Source organism: Gossypium raimondii, chromosome 13, assembly GCF_025698545.1.
Source record: "Gossypium raimondii isolate GPD5lz chromosome 13, ASM2569854v1, whole genome shotgun sequence".
NCBI classification, from domain to species: Eukaryota; Viridiplantae; Streptophyta; class Magnoliopsida; order Malvales; family Malvaceae; genus Gossypium; species Gossypium raimondii.
Window position 1 is genome coordinate 665,576 of NC_068577.1, and position 21,146 is coordinate 686,721.

Here is a 21,146-nt window from a genome sequence, read left to right on the forward strand (position 1 = left end):
TATTTTTATAGGTTACGAGTTTTTCAATTGAGAATGATATCAAACAATCAAATTATTCTAAAAAAATTTGAATTAAATCATTTATCTAATCGAAAATTAAAAGCCTATTTAATTTATTCTGGTGATTAGAATAAAAAAAATTTGAACAAAGCTAGATAGATTAATTATACAATTACCGAGCCACCAATCGGCTCTCTTAGGATAATCTGCTACAGAAATTACTCTTAACTCCCTTGGTATTTGCTCAACCACTTCAATCCCAATGGGGTCATCGTTCATTAAACTAACCATATAATTAGATGTGAATGAGACATCTTTATTATAGGAATGATCCACATTCGCTGTCCTGCAGTACAAACTGTTGGAACACTGGCAGCAACAACCAAACAATGAAACACTAAGAGCATAAGCTCTTCAAACAGCAAGCAGAAACACAAAGCATCAAGAGCATAAGCTCTCGGTTAACAGGCAGAAAAAAGAAAAAGAAAGAACAATGGCAGCAGCTCTTAGAAAAAGAACAAAACAGAGAACAAAGGAGGAAGAAACAAAAATAATTTACTTGCTCACAAACGTGCAGCAAGGAAGCAATCTAAGTTTCACAACTGATATGCTTAATTTTTCAATAAGAAAAACAATACATTTATAGCCAACCACATCAGTTATTACTACCTAATACCACTAAGTAGCCTAGTAACTTTAAAAACATTGCTTGTACACATGGATAAGCTGACTTATCAGCTCAACCAACCCATCAAAACATCAACATCAAAGTTCATTCTCAACCAAACTAAATTACAGAATCATCATAGTACCATGCATTTTAACAAAAACATAATAGCAGCATGGTTGGCCATTTTTAACACAAACTGAATCTACAAGCTAATGATAGAAACATAAACCAAAATATATAGTACATTGTTTGATTAAAATTGAAAACATGGTTCATATTTGTCCACTGTAATGTTCAGGTGTTCAATAACATGCAAAAGATATATATATATATATAGTCTAATGACAGCTTCAAGTTTATCTAAGCAAATACGAATATATCACCCAAAACTTCCCACAGAAACTCAAATTTAAGTACTAATAAGTTCATAAAACAAGTTAAACGAAAGATTACATCAAGGGAAAAAGACAATCCAGACAAGTAACTATACCGATACTCATATTTAATCGAACTCATAAAGCGATAAACGCTTGTCGTTTGTGCTTGAGGAATGTCTGAAGCTCTTTATAACCACTCCTGTAATGGTCCAGACTGAATGTAAGCTGTCTTATTACCTCTCTTTTCTCTTCTGACACATCTAAGATCATGTTCCTTTGCTTATCCACTTCCTTCTCAAGGTCCTTTATCTTCAATTTCAACTCATCTTCTAGATTCTTTGTTAGCTGCATATGTTCCTTGCTTAATTGTTGTAAATGGTCCTCCATTTGTCTGATCTGTAAATCACGAGAACGAACCTCGGCCACGAGATTGTTTACTGTTGCAGTAACACAATCTTTGTCTTTCATAAGCATATCATATTTCAATTTCATTTTGTCAAGGTTCTTATTCAAAGCTTCTATCTGTATACCTTTCTCATTAAGTTCTGTCTTCAATTGATTGATCTGACCTTGTAAGTTGGTTTCTTGTACAGCAAGCAAGCTTTCGATAACTGGTAATGGCGACAGACAATCAATGTGAATAGCCAACTCACAAGGTGAACAACCATACAAATATCCTCTTCCTTGAGTTACTTGGCATATTTTGCAAGCACGCCGTTCACTATTAAATTGCAAAACAAGAGGATGTTTGCGATGACACGAATGATCCATTTTGAGAGGAAGCTCAGCACACCTCTTATGCAATTTAAACCCACAATCAAGAAAGAAGTATGTATACATTGCTAATGGTTCCCAGCACACAAAACACTTACCCAGGTTTCCACCATCGTTTTTAGAGGAAAACGATGGATCCTCAAGGGCCACATGCTCAAGCTCTTTCAAATTTCTTTCAGCAATATTAAATGTAAACAAAGCACATTTAATATGAAAGTCCAAGCCACAAGAGCAATGGTAAATGAATTTCTCACATGCTTCGTTACAGAAATCGCAAACGCACCTTGTGTAAGGAGTGTAAGGTGGATTCTGCAGAAGCAGGAGAGGATGGTGGCGATGAAAAGGATGATTAAGCTCCAAAGGTGCCTCGGCACATTTCTTGTGGAGGTAAAACCCACAGCACTCCACACAGCCAAAACATGGAGCTGACACCTTCTCCCCACACCTTGAGCAATCAACAACTCCATTGCCATTGCCAAGCAACTGCTCTTCATTTAACATCAACAGTGGATGTTGATGCCCATAGTTCTTTAGCTCTTCCATTTCTCCTTCCTCTCTGTCTCTTTCGATGTGGTAGAGAAAGAAAAATTGAAATTGAATAACTCAAAGAAAGCAGAAAATTAGAAGGGGGAGATTCCAAATGTTAATTGGTAGGAGTCTCTTTGAACTTGCTATGGTACTTTGCTTCAACGGTGGGTTGCCTTTACCTATATATGTTTCTTCTTTATAATTACTGTGAATGGGATGCAATGGGTTTGAGTGTATGCTAAGTACATTATCAATTTTTTTTCCTTTATTCTTTGCTTTGTGGATTAGATAATGAATATTGATGGCGAAAGTGTTCTGATATTGTTTGTGTAAAAAAATAAGATAATATGATGAAGGTATTTTGACAGGTTACGAATTTTTCAATTGAGAATGATATCAAACAATCAAATTATTCTAAAAAAATTGAATTAAATCATTTATCTAATCGAAAATTAAAAACCTATTTAATTTATTCTGGTGATTAGAATAGAAAAATTTGAACAAAGCTAGATAGATTAATTATACAATTACCGACCCACCAATCGGCTCTCTTAGGAATGAGAATGAGACATCTTTATTATAGGAATGATCCACATTCACTGTCCTGCAGTACAAACTGAATCTACAAGCTAACGATAGAAACATAAACCAAAATATATAGTACATTGTTTGATTAAAATTGAAAACATGGTTCATATTTGTCCATTGCAATGTTCAGATGTTCAATAACATGAAAAAGATATATATATATATATATAGTCTAATGACAGCTTCAAGTTTATCTAAGCAAATACACATATATCACCCAAAACTTCCCACAGAAACTCAAATTTAAGTACTAATAAGTTCATAAAACAAGTTAAACGAAAGATTACATCAAGGGAAAAAGACAATCCAGACAAGTAACTATACCGATACTCATATTTAATCGAACTCATAAAGCGATAACCGCTTGTCGTTTGTGCTTGAGGAATGTCTGAAGCTCTTTATAACCACTCCTGTAATGGTCCAGACTGAATGTAAGCTGTCTTATTACCTCTCTTTTCTCTTCTGACACATCTAAGATCATGTTCCTTTGCTTATCCACTTCCTTCTCAAGGTCCTTTATCTTCAATTTCAACTCATCTTCTAGATTCTTTGTTAGCTGCATATGTTCCTTGCTTAATTGTTGTAAATGGTCCTCCATTTGTCTGATCTGTAAATCACGAGAACGAACCTCGGCCACGAGATTGTTTACTGTTGCAGTAACACAATCTTTGTCTGTCATAAGCATATCATATTTCAATTTCATTTTGTCAAGGTTCTTATTCAAAGCTTCTATGTGTATACCTTTCTCATTAAGTTCTGTCTTCAATTGATTGATCTGACCTTGTAAATTGGTTTCTTGTACAACAAGCAAGCTTTCGATTTCCGAATTTTTGGTCTCACGTTGCCTTATTTTTTCCTCCAATACACTTCCATGTAATTCCCATTCCTTGAGTCTTGCTTCTAAGAGAGTCTCTTTTTCTAACAAACCAAAAATTTCTGATTGAAAGCTTGCTTTCTGTATAGAGAAATTATCTCTAGCATCACATAATGCACCCTTTAGTTCTTCAACTTCGTGACCTCGGTTCAATAGATCGTTTTCGTACCTCAAATTTTGTGCATTTAACATTACAATCTCTTCTTCTGATGCTTTGATATTTTCTTTACTTGTAGAAAGCTCCTCCATCAACCTCATAACTTCAGAGTTCGAGTTTGAAAAACAAGCTTCGAGCTCAATTATCTGTTTTTGCAATTCCAATTCGAGTGACTCACTCTTCTTGAGCTTTGTATTCAACTTCACAATTTCTTCTTCTGCAAGTAAGAGTTTTAGGTTCGAATCCCTTAACTCTTCTTCATACCTAGTGAGCTTTTCATTCAATTCTTCATACCTTCGGTTTTCCCTCATCTTCGATTTATCAGTATCCATCGCCGAACTCAAGTAAACGTTGACAGATGAGATGAAAGATTCAGAGTCAGAATCTGATGAAAACGAAGACGATTCGGTCCCTTCTTTCTCAGAACTACCACCAACAGAACTGAAAGATGAAGCTTGTTGAACAGGCTTATCAGGTGTAACCATTGGAGAGATTTGATCCAAACCACTATCAGGGCCTTGAGTTTTACGCAGTTCCCCAGTCAAATGATCATACCGCTCGGCCAAATTTCGATAAATACGGTAGAGTTCTTGAACTTGGACAATCACCTTGGATTTAGTCACATCTTCACTGTTGTCTTCCACCAATTTCACTATTTGTTTAACATTCAGGTCCATTTCTGCAAGTCAAGAATCATTTTATCATTTACAAGATGCCAACAAGAATCCATAACAACAAGAATGGTGAAACATGGTAAAAGTACCAAGACCCCTAGGAGTCAATTTGCAATTTGCCCTTTTTACTCAAAAAATAGGTAAATTAGTCCATATACATTAGATTAAAAAACAAATTGATCCTTTTCGTGCCACGTCTTCCTCATGGAGGATCATATTTTAATAGTAAAAATAGATGATATTTTTAACAAAAGGATCAGTTTACTTTTTTTATCTAATATGCAAAAATTAATTTATCCATTTTTCCAATAGAAAGGACAAAATGCAATCTAACTCGTGGTACAAAAGCCTCCATTATACTTTTACCTGTAAAACATAAATGCAAGAACTTCAAAAGTTAATTGTTTTACCTTTTGAATTTTCAGCTAGCCATTCAGAATTTTCAGGATTGAGATGACTATCCCACCAACATGATTTCAAGTTCTTTGAATCAACTTTGTTCATCATATCTACTTCCATTTTTTGTCTTCAAAACAATATAAACATCTTTGTATAAGATTTCCCAAAAATAAACTCAGGGAAGAACAATTCCAAAAGATGATAGATTAATTATGTTCTTGGTGTCACATTATTGAAACAACAAACACATCTGATAAACCATAAAATGCCTCGATAAGGAAGAAAAACGCAAGTTGGCACCTTAGAAACTTCGAAACATTATAGCAATAACACTCCATAAAAACAACCATGCTCAATAAGAGAGTAAAATCAAAATAACAACGAAAATAAAAAATCGAGCACACTCCTTAGCATCGCACCTTAAATGCAAGATCATACCTTAACGTAGACAACATAGAAACTCCGAAACATTATAGCAAGAATACTCCGTAAAAACAACCAAGCTCAATAATAGAGTAAAAACAAAATAACAACGAGCACTCCTTAGCATCACACCTTAAATGTAAGATCATCCCTTAACATAGACAACCTAGAAACTCCGAAACATTGTAGCAAAAATACTCCATGAAAACAAAAGAAGAACAAAAATTAGAAATCAAGCACACTCCTTAGCATCACACCTTAAATGTAAGATCATACCTTAACATAGACAACCTAAAAACTCCAAAAAATTGTAGCAAGAATACTCCATAAAAACAAAAGAACGACGAAAATTAAAAATCGAGCACACTCGTTAGCATCACAAAACATCAGATCCTGTATTCTTTTTCGCAACACTAAAAGGAAATTGCAGAATGCAGACAATACAGTACAGATGCTTGAGCTGACCATAGCCCACGGTATATAAACATGAACAAAAAGCTCAAGGGTTTAGAAGAAAACACCCCCACAATAGTAAATTAGAAACCCAACAAGCAATCTAAATTACAAACTTAAATTTTCGTAGAAAAAAAAAAGGCTATAAAGGATTTGTATATAGCTACTTCAATTTAAGATAAGGTGAAAACTTAGAACCTCGTAGAAGATTTGTACTGACGATTGATGATTATACTTTAGCTTAAAGGAAACGATTATAAACCCCAACAAACAAGTATGGCCTTTATCATTTTGTTCATAAACAGAAAAGAAATCTAAGAGAAACCCAGTTTTTGTTTCAGCATTCTCTATATTAACTTCCATAAAAATCGATCGAAGTAACTCAAATACCATGAAATCTAAACTACAATTAGAAAGAAAAACGAAAACTAATAAGTGTATCATATAGGGAATAGATACCTTAGTGAAAAGAATGAAAGTAAGAGCAGAGCAGAGCAAAAGTGAAAGATAGGCTTAGAACATAGCTTTTGAATAAATTTTGAGAGAATTATAATTATAAAGAAACAAATAAATAAGATAAAATGGAGAAAGAGGACAAGGAGATGAAGGGTGTGAGAGGGAACAAAGGCTATTGAAATTGAAAATTGAAAGGCAAGCGAGTTTGGACTTTTCTTATTTTCCTTTTCTTCACTTTTCAAATTTCCCTCTTCTTTTCCTTTCCTTTCACTCTCTCTTTCATCCCCAAATTTCAAAACTTTGACTATAATTAATTTTGATAATATACAGACTATTATTTGCTTTGCTTTTGTCTAACAATTATTATAATAGCGGATTGAATCTTGTTTCGATTAATATCGACATTATTGTCAGCACGAAGAAAGTAAATTTTAAATAGTTGATAAGCATTATTTTTTATTTGCATTATATAAAAAAGAACATATATGATAAAAACTTATAGATATTATAATAAATTATTGGGTTAACTCTAATGCTGTAAATAGTTAAACGAAACTATCTTGATTTACAAACAACAATTATTAAAGTTTTTAGTAACGCTTCGTTTGATATTGGTTTAAACTGTGTTACCAATATCTCTCCACCTAATATTAAAAGAAAGTAGTTAATGAAGTTTTGTCATTACTAACAAAAGTTAAGATTTTAAGTAAGTTCGAGTTTCATACATAAATCTCATATGTGAGTACCCACTCATATTATTTTGGGTTTAGCTCTTACCACGCGTAAATGTTCTCTAAATTTATTTCGATTTAATCTGATTCCTAATTATTAATTTGTCGAACAAGTATTATTTAAGGATTATAATATAACTTTACAATAAGACCAATTACTTTTTGGGATTCGAGAACTTACAATATCGAATAGCCATAATGAATTTAAAATAAATTTAAAGTTCAATTAAATTTTAAACGAGATAAATACGCTAACGATGTTTTATTCTTTTACAATCTAACACGATTATAAAATTTTTAATTGAATTTAGTATCGCAAATTAAATATAATCAATTAATTTTTTTTAAAAATTATATATTTAAAAATAAAATTGAATTAAGTAATAGCGACTAAAATAATTGGAAAAATATATTCAACCAACAAACCCACCAGCCAATAAGTTGATTAGAAAAGAGGCGGGAAAATGTAGGGCCCATGTGTTTGATATTTAGCATTTGGAAATATAATAATCACAACTGTAAATGGGCAAATGGACAAATATCCCCATCACTCGCCATCCAACTAGAATCCTAGGCTTTGCTTTCAAATTTTCAACTTCACTTTATTACAAACAAATAGTACAACGTCGCCGTCGTTAGATTTTTAATATTTGAATGATTAAAATAAAAAAAATTAATAAAAATAAAATTGTAAAAATTTTGTTTGGATGATTAAAAAGAAAATGTTTTAAAAGTTGAATGATAGATTAAGGGTAGGTTTGGATGAGCGATTGGGTGCGGGGCGGTATGTTTGGCTTACTTTTTGTCTCACGCTATAAGATCGCTATAAGATTTTAATCTCATACCATCATTGTTTTTACACTAACCGCAGTAAACGACGCCCATCCGAACTCACCTCGAGTGGGTTTGGATAGGCGGTGTGTTTACTGCTAGTAGTATAAAAACAATGATGATGAGATTAGATCTCATGAAGCGTGAGACAAAAAGTAAGTTAAACGCACCGCACTCAATCGCCCATCCAAACCCACCTTAAATAGTTTACCTTAAAAATGTATTTTTTTAAATACTAAATGTAACACCCCTTAACCGTATCCAACACCGGAATAGGGTACGAGGCATTACCAAAACACATACACTTGTAAACGTATTTAACCGAGTTATAAAATTTCATCAAAATTAAAACTTTCAAAATAATTAACATGTTTCTATAACTTTTCACAATATATCCTCAAAATATTATAATCATAATAATTAGGGCCTGCGAGACCCGATACATACTCATGCAATTTAATGCTTCATTTCCATTTCATTCAATTCGCAATTTCTCATGCTCATAATTTAAATCATATCACTAGCAATTTCCATTTAATTCACGTACAATTCAATGACATCAAATTCAAAACTAACACGTATTTACCATTTAACTCAATGTTTATTGATTATACCATTCAATAACACATTTATGAAATTCTCAATTTAGCAATGAAAATATCACTTTAGTTTGAATAACAACATCGTCCTGATATAAATAGACTACCACTTATCCATTTACTTTAATTCTTTCGGGCCCATTTGTCACTTACCATCCTTAATCAAATTAGGGAACGGTCACGGAAAATTGAGTACTTCACTTTCACTTTGCCATAGTATAACTATGGTCTTACGTATGATCACTTATCACTTGTCCCTGATCAGATAAGTGTAGCCACCTATCACTTTGTTTCTGATCAGATAAGTGTAGCCACTTATCACTTTGTTTCTTGATCAGATAAGTGTAGCCACTTATCACTTTGTTTCTTGATCAGATAAGTGTAGCCACTTATCACTTTGTCTCTTGATCAGATAAGTGTAGCTAAAGCTATTACTTATCACTTTGTCTCTTGATCAGATAAGTGTAGCCACCTATCACTTTGTTTCTTGATCAGATAAGTGTAGCCACTTATCACTTTGTCTCTTGATCAGATAAGTGTAGCCACTTATCACTTTTCACTTTCCACTTGTCACTTGATCAGAAGTACTCAAATCCGGCGTTCCGCTCAATTTGATCATTTATTCATATATCAGGCTTACCAACATGTGTTAATTCATAAACCATTCATGGTATTATTTCATGCCAAATCATATACTGAATATACCATACACACATACTATGAAACTTTATTTTCACACATGAGCTTAAACCATGACCAATAATGCACAAAAATAAGCATCATTCATATTTCATCGTTTATGAGTTATAATCAAACATATGACCATTTATACACGAATCATTCATATATTTCCCAATTTTCCTCCTCCTCCTCTCCATTCCACATCCTTAATGTGTATAACACACTTAAACAACATTAACCATAATTTCAATATTCACTAACATGTATATTCAAAGCTGTTTATCCGAGTCAGAGTCACTAAATTATTTTTATCCGGAGCTACAGAGCTCCAAATTAAGATCCGTTAATTTTCCCTGAAATTAGACTCACATATTTTCATACCATAAAATTTTCATAATTTTTGGTTCAGCCAAATAGTACAGTTTATTCTTTAAAGTTTCCCCTGTTTCGCTGTCTGACAGTTCTGACCACTCTTCACTAAAAATTAATTATCTCATTGTACAGAATTCGGATGATGTTTTAGCTTGTTTCTTATAAAAATAGACTCATTAAGGATTCTAACCATATAAACTATAACTCATAATCATTTTTTACAATTTTAATGATTTTCCAAAGTCAGAACAGGGAACCTGAATTCATTCTGACCTTGTCTCACAAAATCTATTATATCTCATGATTTACAATTCCATTGCTTACATCATTTCTTTTATAAGAAACTAGACTCAATAAGCTTTAGTTTCATATTTTATTCATCCTCTAATTCAATCTCTACAATTTTTGGTGATTTTTCAAAGTTACACTACTGCTGCTGTCCAAAACTGCTTTAGTGCAAAATGTTGATTTCCATTTTGCCCCAAATTTCACAGTTTATACAATTCGGTCCTTTCTCAATTAACCCCTCAATTAATCTAATTTTCTCAATTAGTACTTTACTAGACATTATAAGTTGTTACACAACTATTGAAATTCAGAATTTCCACATATAACTCTATCTTCAAACTCTTTTACTATTAGGTCCCAAACATTCACTTTCTATTCAATTCTTTCAATAAAATCAGCATATGAACAATTTAAAGCTCTAATTTCATGCTAAATCATCATATACTTCCAGCACATATTCATATCAACTTTCAACTTCTTTCATAAAATCAAAAACTAATGAATTTAACAAGTGGGCCTAGTTGTAAAAGTCATAAAAATACAAAAATTTCAAGAAATAGTCAAGAATTGAACTTACTTGTAATAAAAATATGAAGAACCAGCTTGAAGAAGCCCTTCCATGGTGTTTTAGCTGATGAGAATTCAGAAAAATGAAGAGAAATCTAGATAATTCCACTTGGGTCCTAACTTTATTAAGCAAATTTTGCAATTTTCCAATTTTGCCCTTAATTCTCCTTACTTTCTTGCTGATTTCATGCCTCTGTTGTCCAGCCCAAATAGACCTTGGGTCTATTTGTCTTTTAAGCCCTCTTCCTTTTATCATTTAAGCTATTTAATCATTTCCCAAAATTTTGCATTTGTTACAATTTAGTCCTTTTTGTTCAATTAATTATCGGAACTTTAAAATTTCTTAACGAAACTTTAATACTAACTTTTTAACACTCCATAAATATTTATAAAAATATTTATGGCTCAGTTTAAAATCCCCGAGGTCTTGATACCTCATTTCGATTCTAATTATTTTAATATTTATTTCTAGTGCACTATTCACTATTTCAAAAATTTTCCTAACTTCATATTTAACTTATACTTACTAAATTAATAATATTTTCTACCCATTTGTCGAATTTAGTGATCTCGAATCACCGTTCCGACACCTCTGAAAATTCAAGCCATTACATTTTTTTTCGTCGGATTTGTGGTCCCGAAACCACTGTTCCGACTAAGCCTAAAATCGCGGATAATAAAATTAAATCATCTAAAAGCGAATTTATAAAAACCATGATTTTAATAGTAGAAGTAATATCGTAAAAATAGACTAAATTATTGATTTTCAATTCAAAGGGTTTTAAAAAAATAGAATCTAAATAATAGTTAAAAAGAGTAGGCTCTTCAATTGATGAATTTTTAATTTAATCCTTTAAAAATTATAAAGCTATAAGCTAATAAAATGGTGAAATTACATTTTAGCTCTCATTAAAATATGTGACTCAATTTTGACCCCCTCCCAAAAAAAATTTTCTAGCTCCGTTCTTGCTACCAATAGCAATATATTGAAATAAATGACACCGTGACTTGAAAATCGAGATATGAGTGAGAGAGAATAAAGAATCCCCAAAGTCGAATCTTAAATTTTAGGCATCGGTAAAATTATATTCTTTGGAGTGTAATTAAATTCAATGAGCTAGAAAACGTGACATAATAAAAGTAACTAGTCAAAGCAAGCATAATATAAAGCAAAGAGATGGCAAGAAGCAAATGGTATCATGTTATACCTTGCTAGAAACATATCTTACCTAAAGCACATTTTGCTCACCATAGATATCTCACTGTATTGATTATACCTTATTAAGGAGTTATATCTCACATTGTGCAACATGCTTCACAAACTTTATGACTTGTGAGCTTCACTTAGACTATCAGAATTTACTCAAGTAGACATGACCACTCATAGCTATTGAAGACATGCCTAAAGGACACTATGACTTATCAAGCCTACTAACTAGAGGACAACTAGCAACACGAGGATTATTGTAATAGACATAATCTTAGTGTTTCATAGTACATGAACTCAACGATTGACAAACATGCAATTAGGATCTATATAGGTTGTAAATTTTGTATAATTGAGGGTGTAATCTTAATCTTTCATTTTTATTTGTACAATTATATAAAATCTCATTATTGCTTGAGAGAATAGTAAAGATTATTTCGCTTTTTCTTCTTCTTCTTTTTTCACTCTCACAGCAGCAAGCAAACTTCTCATCTCTTTCTTTCAACCTTTTTTTTTCCTCAATTAATATGGAATCAAAACCTATTTACTCTCACCGCTTAATACCGTTAGAAAGTCCAACTCAATCGACTTATTTGGCCAAACCTCCTCGTTGAAAGTCGTGCATGTGACTCACACACACTACCCATAACTTTTTGCCTCTCTAATGTTCTAACGTGTGAGCACTTTTTTTCCCACTTTCTTCTCTTAGATTTTCTCTGATGTCTTATGCAATGATTTCTTTGGTTCACATGCTATTACTACCGCCAAATTACAAGGTAGCAATAGTTATGTTTCTTGGGTCACTTTTGTTGACTTGTGGTTTATAGGGCAAGGATACAAGGATCATTTAGAAATAAAATACTAGTAAAATTGATAAAAGAAAAGATGCTTAGGCCAGAATTGATGTAGTATTATGTTTTTTTATTGTGGACTTCTCTTGAGTCGAAATTACTTACTTTGTTTTAGTTTTAAAAAACCTAGTACGAATTTTAGATTAAGTCCAAGACTTCATACACTAATTTTATTCAACAAATTTATCCAATCTTGCTTATTTGCAGCAAAATTATTCGGTTCATGTCAAAACTTTGAAAGATGAATACAATGTTGTCAAGAGCAAATCTAGAAAAAATTTTAAAAGAGATCGGGATTGAATCATAAACTTTTGAGGGGTCAATATATAATTTATCGTATATTACTTTATGATTAAATTATTTTTGAAAAGAATTAAATATATATTTTTTCATTTTGAGGACAGTGTAATTTTGTCTTATATAAATTTATTATTTAATAATTTTAAGAGGAGTGAAGTATAATTTTTCATTTTAGGGACTACTGAATCACAACGCTTCTACCTTCCCCTTCGAAATCGCTCTTGAATGTTGTTATGCAATCAACAGGTACATTTTTCAAAAAAACAATTGTTCTTCAGTCAAAGTGGATCCATTTAAAATTCATCAAGTTGCCACCATCAGAAAAGAAATTGCAAATTGCAAAAGTAGCACTGTCTCGCACTCATGGATACAACCAAACATGGCTTCACTCCTTTCTTTGCTGCACACTTCACAACGTATTATATACGTACACCTCAAATTGAGCAAATGAAACATGCAACATGGTCCACCAGCAAGATGTCGAAACCCACGAATTGATACGAACAACATCATAATTTTTTCATACAATATCTAAAATTAGGTATAATCTCTTCTTAATTCTTAGATAAGAAGATAATCGTACTTCAACGTGCTTAAATTTATATCCTCTTATATCAATAACAATATTACTTAATCACTTTATAAATTTTTTTTTATACATTATAATACCCTTACAATAAAATGTAAGAATTATTTTATATATATAAAATAGATGTGACATGTAATAAATATTGGTGTTACAAAACTGACAAGCAACCTCACCCAGTTGCCAGTCTCACATCAAATGCTTTCTTAGGATTACCAATTAAGATCCTCTTTCCGGTTGAAAAATGAAAGCAATTGGCTTGAATAATTTCCAAATCAGTAGCTTTAACATTTAGTGCATGGAAGGCTTCAATGTCCAATCCAATTTTCAGCTTCTAGCCTTTTGATTGTTGGCTTTTCATTTGCATTATTAATTTAACAAGATCATGGCCTGCCTTCCTTTTTGATAAACACCCTACCCTAATCTTTATCACTTGCATTTTCAGCCATATATACATTGGTTTGTAAACTAAATATATATTCTACTAAAAGAATCGCACAAAAGTTTTTAACATAGTTCATAACATTGTTATGTTTAACTTAATTTCAAAATTAAACAAATTAATTAAACAAATTATCCCCTACTAAAAAATGGACCAATTTAAACATTTCAATTCAAAAGTGAACAATTAAAGATAGTTAATCACGACATGAGTACTTTTAATCAACTGTACATAATTTTAATTGATATAGTAATAAATTTAACCCAGATTACACAAACTGATAATAATTTATCAAATGTAGCCTAAACATTTACATAAAATGTGTAAATGGTAAAACTAAATTAGTTGGTTTTTAAAATCTAAATCAAATTGACAAATTATGCAAACATCAACAGCTAAATTTGTTATTATACCAATCAAAATTATATACAATTGACTGAAAAAATTGATGTCATTCTTGATTGCCCAAATTTAAAATTGAGAAGGACATGAGAGGTCTCTTTACCCATGTATTTCATTATGAAAAACTTTTAAAAAATTCAAAACCCTCACCTGAATCCGAATATCAATAAAAAACTGACATGAATATAGAAAACATTGATATCCATAACCTATCTTAAGGTTTACCACAATCGATAGATTAAAAACGTTTCCTTCCTTTCTTCTCACTTTTCTTTCTACCAAACAGAAAGATGGTCAGACTGGATACAATATGCACACAATTGAAAGGGCGAATCAACAAATTTATTTTACCGAAAATGGAGACACTGTTCCAAATTCATTTATTCCATATGAATAACAAAACACCAACTCAAACGGTAAGATACTAATCAGATCCCAAACAAAAAACATGATTCATCATTGGATCGAACCACAATAAATTTGCATCTAAAACATAAAAGCTCAGAGTTACTCCGATAAAAGGGATGCTTCCTGAGGTTTTTAATACCTGTGTTCCAATTTCTCCTTTTCTTTGAAGTTCTGGACATATCTGCACCCAGTTGCATAAAACATGTAAATCGACTGAGAAGATACGTGAAAGCAGTTATTGTGATTAACAAAATGTGAACGCTATGCATGTAAGTCGACTCCAACAGAGCTCAACAATCATCATTAAGTATTCTCAGGTCATGCAGAGAATACATGTAAAATGATGCCAAAACTGTTGCCATGCATAAGCAAGAGCAATCCATTCCATACTACTGGAGAAGACAGAATGGTCCCTACAAACTATAACAAGATGTCATCCCATGCTTGCAGACATGTTCCAACTAATGCAGATGGAATTAGAAACAACAAACTAGAAAGTTATTGCTCCACTCTGAAACAACAGCTCTAAAACCATTTCTTTCTTCTTTCTTTAGTTTGAAGAGATCAATGCCTCAAATATAAACAATTATTTACTATAATTAGTAGCAAGGACTAAGTTAGAAATAACTTTTTATTGCAGTTAAATTAGATATATCTACAGTTACATCATCCTGACCAACAGCCAAAGAATGTAAAAGCAGTTAACACCTTAGGCGTGAAAAACATATTTCAATGGAAACTGCCAAAGTTGTGTACAAAAGGCATGTTCCCAAGTTCCAAAAACAAGAGCAATGGCATCTGCTTGGGTAGAAACTCAGTATACCCCATCTAACTCTTCTCCTGTCCAAAGTCTAAACCCTAAACCAAATGAGAAGCAAACCAAGCAACAAAGTCTAGTTATCTTCTCCATCAAATAAAACCCTAAAATCAGAAGTCCAAAATTAGACTTTGTACTGACTCCGGATGTTAGTCGAACAAGAATAGAGACAATCTTCTACATATATAAATAAACTAACTAGCTAGACAGCGTTGGGACTAAACCAAATAGAAAGAACATTAAGTTGATAGTTATATTCTTCTATAAATAGGTTTGTTGAGCATTACGAACCCTCAACATATCTAGTATTATCCCTTATCAGGGTTGATTTATTCAAAAGCCCTAGTGGATTCACAGAGTAAGACCCGATGACCAACGGCATATAGGGGAGCATGCTACCACTGGTGTGCCTCGGCTCTGCCTAGGGCCATACAGGTTCACAGGCCAAGGAATGCATCAACAGGTTCATATTTAACTACGACTTCCTTTTTTCATGAATAATAGCAATGGGTATGATCGAATTTCAAATATAAGAAATCATGAGAGGCGAAATCATCAAAGAAATCCATAAAACTAATAGATAGATGACAGATCCATAAAGCGATTTGATGAAATGAACCCTAAGTGAAATTAAACAAAACGAAAGATATGTAAAAAACCCTAAATTTTAATTGAAAAAAGGGAGAATGATTATATTACGGTAGTATTCACTCAATATCAATAGAAAAAGGGAAATTACGCGTAGGTTCCAACGAGAGGAGTAAGGAGAAGAGTAGCGCTGATCCAATTCTCGGAAACCTTGTGAGAGATCTTGCCCGGCAGATCCTTCCACAGCCCACTCATAATCTTCTGTTGAAACGGCGACAAAGCGTATACCACCGCCCTCATCTTCACCGGCTGTTTCCCCATTTTCCTCTCAAAGTAATTTCACTATTCGATTATGATTTGATCGAATGCAAAAGTCCAATGGTTCTCAATAAATTCTAGGGAAAACTTGTAAAGGCGTGCGGTGCCTGCTTGTTCTTGGACTTGGTTAATTAACCAAACAAATCATGGGCTTTGGTCTTTGGGTCCAAACCTAAACTAAGGCCGCTGTTTTATAACGTTGTTGCTGATTTTTTGGATAAAAAAAAATTAGTTACTTTGGTAATTTTTTTATAAAAATTTTTTCAGTCCTTTTAATTTTGAAATTGAGCAAATTGGTCCCTATAAAAAAATTGGAGCAATTTATTCTGTGTTAATTTTGAAAGTTTAGCAATTAAGGATAATTGATCATAGTGTTATTGTTTTCCGTTAGTTGTATATCTTTTGATTGGTATAACAACAAATTTAGTTATTAACATTTACATGTTAATTTGGTCTTAGTTCTAAAAGTTCAACACATTTAGCCTCAACATTTACACATTTACACAAATGTTGTAGGCTAAATTTGTTAAATCGGGCTATATAAACAAAATGTCTAAACTTTTATAGCTAAATTTCTTATTATACCAATCAAAATTATGAACAATTGACAAAAATCATTAAGATCGAGACTAGTTGTCCTTTAATTTCTCACTTTAAAAATGACAGGGGTTAAATTGGTATTAAAAGAGGTCTTTTACCATAATTTTTAATTTTGGTCTTTGAATTTTTTTGTCCACGTTTAGTTTTAGAATTTGACAAGATTTCCTAATTTAATCCTTGCACTTGGATTCCATTAAAGTATGATTACCTAATTTTAAAAAAATATATATATGTAGATTTTATATAATATTTTAAATTACCAAGTGAGGATGTGTCATAATGTTAAATGCCATGTTATCAAGTTTAGGGACTAAATTGAAAAAGGATATCAAATTTAGGGACTAATATGAAAAATAGGACTAAATATTTTTTATCTCTTTCTTTTATTAAAGTTATAAATTAAAGGAGAAATTTCAATTATAATCCATCAGTATATTCGTGATCGCAATTATTGAACTGATAATCTAGATTTCTTATGGGAAATTATTACTCATGCATAGGGAAATTTGAACTTTTCAAGGTCTCATTAAGTTAAAGTTCCATAAGCGTGTTTTGCTGACCTATACACACTTTAGCCATGGTTAATATATATATATATATATTATACATACATTTATATCTATATACTCTATTTGAAGGGTTGATTGAGTACGTGGTTGAGTAAAAGTAACCCATTTGCGCATCAAGTATTCAAGTGTTCTTTCCCTCACCCCCACCACCGCACCTCTTTTCTTGGTGATTTCTTAAAAGAACAATAATGAATCTTTTTCCACCAATATGATAGCATGGATTCTTTAGTTTGTCATTGTTGCAGCTAATTTGTTCTTCCCTGCAAAGCCATTGCCTGTCTTACTTTGCAATGACCATGAAGACGAATGTCAGCAGCTACTTTCAAATGATCACACTTTTGATTCTCCTCCTCATTCCATCGTCATACCTTGTTGACGCTGAAATCATAGATTATCCATCATTTGTTAATGGCCCGAATTCATGGAGAAACACTCCTTCATCCGACTTTAGTTTCTGGGAATCAGCCGGTGTGAGGCCGATCCTTGTTAATGGGAAGTTTGTCTTTGGTTTCCAATGCAGCTTTGAGGGTGACAACTGCCTAATTGTTGTCTCCATCTTCAAGACCAGTTCTGATGGCAATTCTAGATTTTCTCCACAAGTGGTATGGGCCGCTAATCGGAACAATCCAGTTGAGATTCAAGCACTGTTGGAGCTTACTTCTCAAGGCCAACTTATCTTGAAAGATGCTAATGATACTTTGGTTTGGTCCCCAAGCACTGCAAGCAAGTCCATTTCAAGGTTAACCCTGGGTTCTGAGGGAAACCTCAAGTTGTTAGACAAAACCAACCTCACGGTTTGGCAGTCATTTGACCACCCTACGGATGTTTTAGTTCTTGGTCAAAAGTTAGCATCAGGGCAGAAGTTGAGGTCAAGTGTATCGCCATTCGATTCTAGTGAAGGTTTGTTTGCATTTGGTATCATTGATGGTGTATTCACTGCTTATATAGATTCAGATCCTTCTCAAATGTATTACAGATCGTTTGTCTCCGAAGATCAATCCTATGCTGAATTCCAGACTGGAGGCTTCGGGAGTTTGATAATGGCAGCCTCAGCTAATTTTATACAGTTGGGAAGTGATGGCCACTTGAAGGCATATGAGTTCAAAGAACAAGGATTGAAGTGGGTGGGGACTGATATGCTCGACATTGACCGATGCAGTTATCCATTGGCATGTGGAAGATATGGCGTTTGTTCAGGAACGGGATGCAGTTGCCCTGATGATGCAAGTGATAACGAAACAGCTTATTTTAAGCCAAATAATTTTACAGCAGATGATGGATGTCATGCAATTTCACCAATCTCTTGTGAGCTATCTCTTTATCACAGTTTTCTCGAGCTCCGAAGAATCAAAATTCGATACTTGGATTATATCTTATCCTCCAAGACATTACAATTAGAAGATTGTAAGGAAGCCTGTTTACAGAATTGTTCTTGCAAAGCTATCTTGTATAATGGAAGGAACAAATGCCTTCTTCTATCTCAAGTGTTCTCCATTGAGAAGAAAGAAGGTTTTGATTCTGCCACAACTTTTATAAAGGTGCAAAGTTCTCCAATATTTTCACAGAGCCCTAGCAGGAATCCTTCATCACCCAATTTCCCTCAAAGGAAAAGGCAAAATACAACAGTTATTGTGGGCTCACTTCTTGGAACCATCTTTGGTGTGTTTCTAATCTTCTCTTTCCTTTTTCTAAGATTTAAAAATGGTTTCCAAGAATATGAGGAAGATTATCTAGACAACATGCTGGGAATGCCAACTAGATTCTCTTACGAAGAGTTGAAGAACGTCACCAACAACTTCAGCAACAAGCTTGGCGAAGGTGGATTTGGGTCTGTTTTTCGTGGAATCCTACCTTCAGGTTCTGAAGTTGCGGTGAAGCATCTTGTTGGTTTCGGTCCAGTTAACAAGTCCTTCACAGCTGAAGTTCAGACAATTGGAAGCATCCACCATTTCAATTTGGTAACTTTGGTTGGATTTTGTGCTGAAAAATCCAATAGGCTTTTAGTTTACGAGTACATGGCAAATGGCTCCCTAGATCAATGGATCTTCAACAAAAACCAAGAACCTGCTCTTGGATGGCAAATTAGAAAGAAGATAATTCTAGATATAGCCAAGGGATTGGCCTATCTTCATGAAGAATGCAACCAAAAGATACTTCACTTGGACATCAAATCTCAGAATATTCTTTTAGATGAGAATTTTAATGCTAAAGTTTCAGATTTCGGGTTATCTAAGCTAATTGGAAGAGACCAAAGTCGAGTTGTAACAACTATGAGGGGAACCCCTGGTTACATGGCTCCTGAATGGTTAAGCTCGGTCATAACTGAGAAAGTAGATGTCTATAGCTTTGGTATAGTAGTCTTGGAAATTCTGTGTGGGCGTCAAAACTTTGACAGCTCTCAACAAGAGGAAGATAGACATTTAGTCGGACTTTTTAGGAGAAAGCAAGAAATGGGGCAACTTATGGATTTAGTCGACAAGTGCAGCGATGATATGCTGTCGAATGCAGCAGAAGTTGTAGAGATGATGAAGGTTGCCGCATGGTGTTTACAAACTGAATATGTCAGGAGGCCTTCTATGTCCATAGTTGTGAAGCTTTTTGAGGGCTCAGTTGATGTTGTAGGTAACATGAATGAAGAAGACTTTTTAAATGGATTAACACATGAAGCTATGGAGACCTTTGCTTCAACAGTTCTACCCTCAATGTTATCTGGGCCAAGGTGATGATCATGGAGATGGACATAAACCTTCAAATATATTTCATCAAGGTAGGATGTAAGTTAAGGTATGGAAACTCTTAATCAGCTTAGTAAATAAAATTACAAAAAAAAAAAGGACAAATATGAACATTAATCAGCTTCTTGTAAACCACCCAATACAACCGACCCCACAAACAAACCAGCAGCACCGACGACAAGGGCTCCAGCAACCACCGCTTGCAGCGCCACTAACCCCACCGAATCATCAGGTATGATCACAATCGCTGCCAACGCCGCCACTAAAGCCGGGAGTGCAGCAGAAGCCAACGTCGAAGGCGATACACCGGCCACCTTCTCCAACAAGCTGAGCAACCCAAGCTCCTCTGCTTTAGAGAAAACACCGAGTTTCTCTATCGATGAAAGGGTGAAACCAAGCTCCTCAGCCTTCGATAAAAGCCCAGCTTTTTCAACGTTGCTTAGAACTTTTCTCTTCTCAAGTTTCTTGAACACATCCACTTCAATTTCTTCACTTCCTTCGTAAAAAATCCCAGCTCCGAACCATTGTTTTTCCCATTCTGAGTCGTATTTGTTTACCTGAAAATGAATAAATAAAAGCAAATAAAAAAGAATTGATGGAAAATTTTCTTTCTTTTTTTTCTTGGGAACCAAGCAGGGGGTACCTTCTTTTTGGGAGCCATGGAGACGACTGTTAATGGCTTTTTGGCGGGAGAAAAGGGGTTAAATTGGAGTTTTTTGGAAGGAAACAGATTGGTGTGCTCGATTCTTGTAAGGTAAGAGACTGCGGATGGTGTAGAGACCGCCATTGATGAATCAAAGGTGACCTGATTAGGGAAACTTTTTCTTTATTATTATTTATTGGTGATGGTTATTGCCACGTTGGATGATATATGTAATCTC

At 33.5% G+C, this 21,146-nt stretch overlaps 5 protein-coding genes across 7 annotated transcripts; 1 reads left to right on the plus strand and 4 right to left on the minus strand.

Moving 5' to 3' along the window:
• Positions 1-1,047: 1,047 nt before the first annotated feature.
• Positions 1,048-2,481, minus strand: LOC105782505 (uncharacterized). Of its 2 annotated transcripts, none has more exons than XM_052626864.1 (2): positions 1,578-2,481; positions 1,048-1,508 (listed from the first exon to the last, which is right to left on the minus strand). In XM_052626864.1, the coding sequence occupies exons 1-2, from the start codon at positions 2,362-2,364 to the stop codon at positions 1,183-1,185; spliced, it is 1,113 nt and encodes a 370-aa protein (XP_052482824.1). In that variant the 5' UTR covers positions 2,365-2,481; the 3' UTR covers positions 1,048-1,182. The 2 variants fall into 2 exon arrangements, with proteins under 2 accessions (XP_052482824.1, XP_052482825.1); XM_052626865.1 differs by having other exon boundaries at positions 1,048-1,484; positions 1,578-2,480.
• A 594-nt stretch (positions 2,482-3,075) lies between these two features.
• Positions 3,076-6,545, minus strand: LOC105782504 (protein NETWORKED 4B). 2 transcript variants are annotated; one of them, XM_052626862.1, is made up of 3 exons: positions 6,377-6,545; positions 5,053-5,168; positions 3,076-4,647 (listed from the first exon to the last, which is right to left on the minus strand). In XM_052626862.1, the coding sequence occupies exons 2-3, from the start codon at positions 5,159-5,161 to the stop codon at positions 3,284-3,286; spliced, it is 1,473 nt and encodes a 490-aa protein (XP_052482822.1). In that variant the 5' UTR covers positions 5,162-5,168; positions 6,377-6,545; the 3' UTR covers positions 3,076-3,283. The 2 variants fall into 2 exon arrangements, with proteins under 2 accessions (XP_052482822.1, XP_052482823.1); XM_052626863.1 differs by lacking the exon at positions 6,377-6,545 and adding an exon at positions 6,116-6,304.
• An 8,005-nt stretch (positions 6,546-14,550) lies between these two features.
• LOC105782317 (cytochrome b-c1 complex subunit 8) lies at positions 14,551-16,457 on the minus strand. Its single transcript, XM_012606989.2, has 2 exons — positions 16,195-16,457; positions 14,551-14,819 (listed from the first exon to the last, which is right to left on the minus strand). The coding sequence occupies exons 1-2, from the start codon at positions 16,362-16,364 to the stop codon at positions 14,771-14,773; spliced, it is 219 nt and encodes a 72-aa protein (XP_012462443.1). The 5' UTR covers positions 16,365-16,457; the 3' UTR covers positions 14,551-14,770.
• Positions 16,458-17,683: 1,226 nt separating this feature from the next.
• Positions 17,684-20,363, plus strand: LOC105782313 (G-type lectin S-receptor-like serine/threonine-protein kinase SD2-5). The gene has a single exon (XM_012606985.2). It carries the CDS (start codon positions 17,821-17,823, stop codon positions 20,251-20,253), a length of 2,433 nt encoding a protein of 810 aa, XP_012462439.1. The 5' UTR covers positions 17,684-17,820; the 3' UTR covers positions 20,254-20,363.
• On the minus strand, positions 20,266-21,094 carry LOC105782316 (uncharacterized). The gene is made up of 2 exons (XM_012606988.2): positions 20,909-21,094; positions 20,266-20,822 (listed from the first exon to the last, which is right to left on the minus strand). Exons 1-2 carry the CDS (start codon positions 21,050-21,052, stop codon positions 20,379-20,381), a joined length of 588 nt encoding a protein of 195 aa, XP_012462442.1. The 5' UTR covers positions 21,053-21,094; the 3' UTR covers positions 20,266-20,378.
• Positions 21,095-21,146: the final 52 nt, after the last annotated feature.

What these genes read in the sequence shown, in the direction of transcription:
- LOC105782504 (XM_052626862.1), bottom strand. Translation starts at nt 5,161, where the DNA reads ATGGAAGTAGATATGATGAACAAAGTTGATTCAAAGAACTTGAAATCA. An exon ending in GCTAGCTGAAAATTCAAAAG is followed by an intron (nt 4,648 to 5,052) that starts GTAAAACAATTA and finishes CTTGACTTGCAG; the next exon opens with AAATGGACCTGAATGTTAAA.
- LOC105782313 (XM_012606985.2), top strand. Translation starts at nt 17,821, where the DNA reads ATGACCATGAAGACGAATGTCAGCAGCTACTTTCAAATGATCACACTT.
- LOC105782505 (XM_052626864.1), bottom strand. Translation starts at nt 2,364, where the DNA reads ATGGAAGAGCTAAAGAACTATGGGCATCAACATCCACTGTTGATGTTA. An exon ending in GACAGAACTTAATGAGAAAG is followed by an intron (nt 1,509 to 1,577) that starts GTATACAGATAG and finishes TGCTTATGAAAG; the next exon opens with ACAAAGATTGTGTTACTGCA.
- LOC105782317 (XM_012606989.2), bottom strand. Translation starts at nt 16,364, where the DNA reads ATGGGGAAACAGCCGGTGAAGATGAGGGCGGTGGTATACGCTTTGTCG. An exon ending in CCTCTCGTTGGAACCTACGC is followed by an intron (nt 14,820 to 16,194) that starts GTAATTTCCCTT and finishes AACTGGGTGCAG; the next exon opens with ATATGTCCAGAACTTCAAAG.
- LOC105782316 (XM_012606988.2), bottom strand. Translation starts at nt 21,052, where the DNA reads ATGGCGGTCTCTACACCATCCGCAGTCTCTTACCTTACAAGAATCGAG. An exon ending in CCATGGCTCCCAAAAAGAAG is followed by an intron (nt 20,823 to 20,908) that starts GTACCCCCTGCT and finishes ATTCATTTTCAG; the next exon opens with GTAAACAAATACGACTCAGA.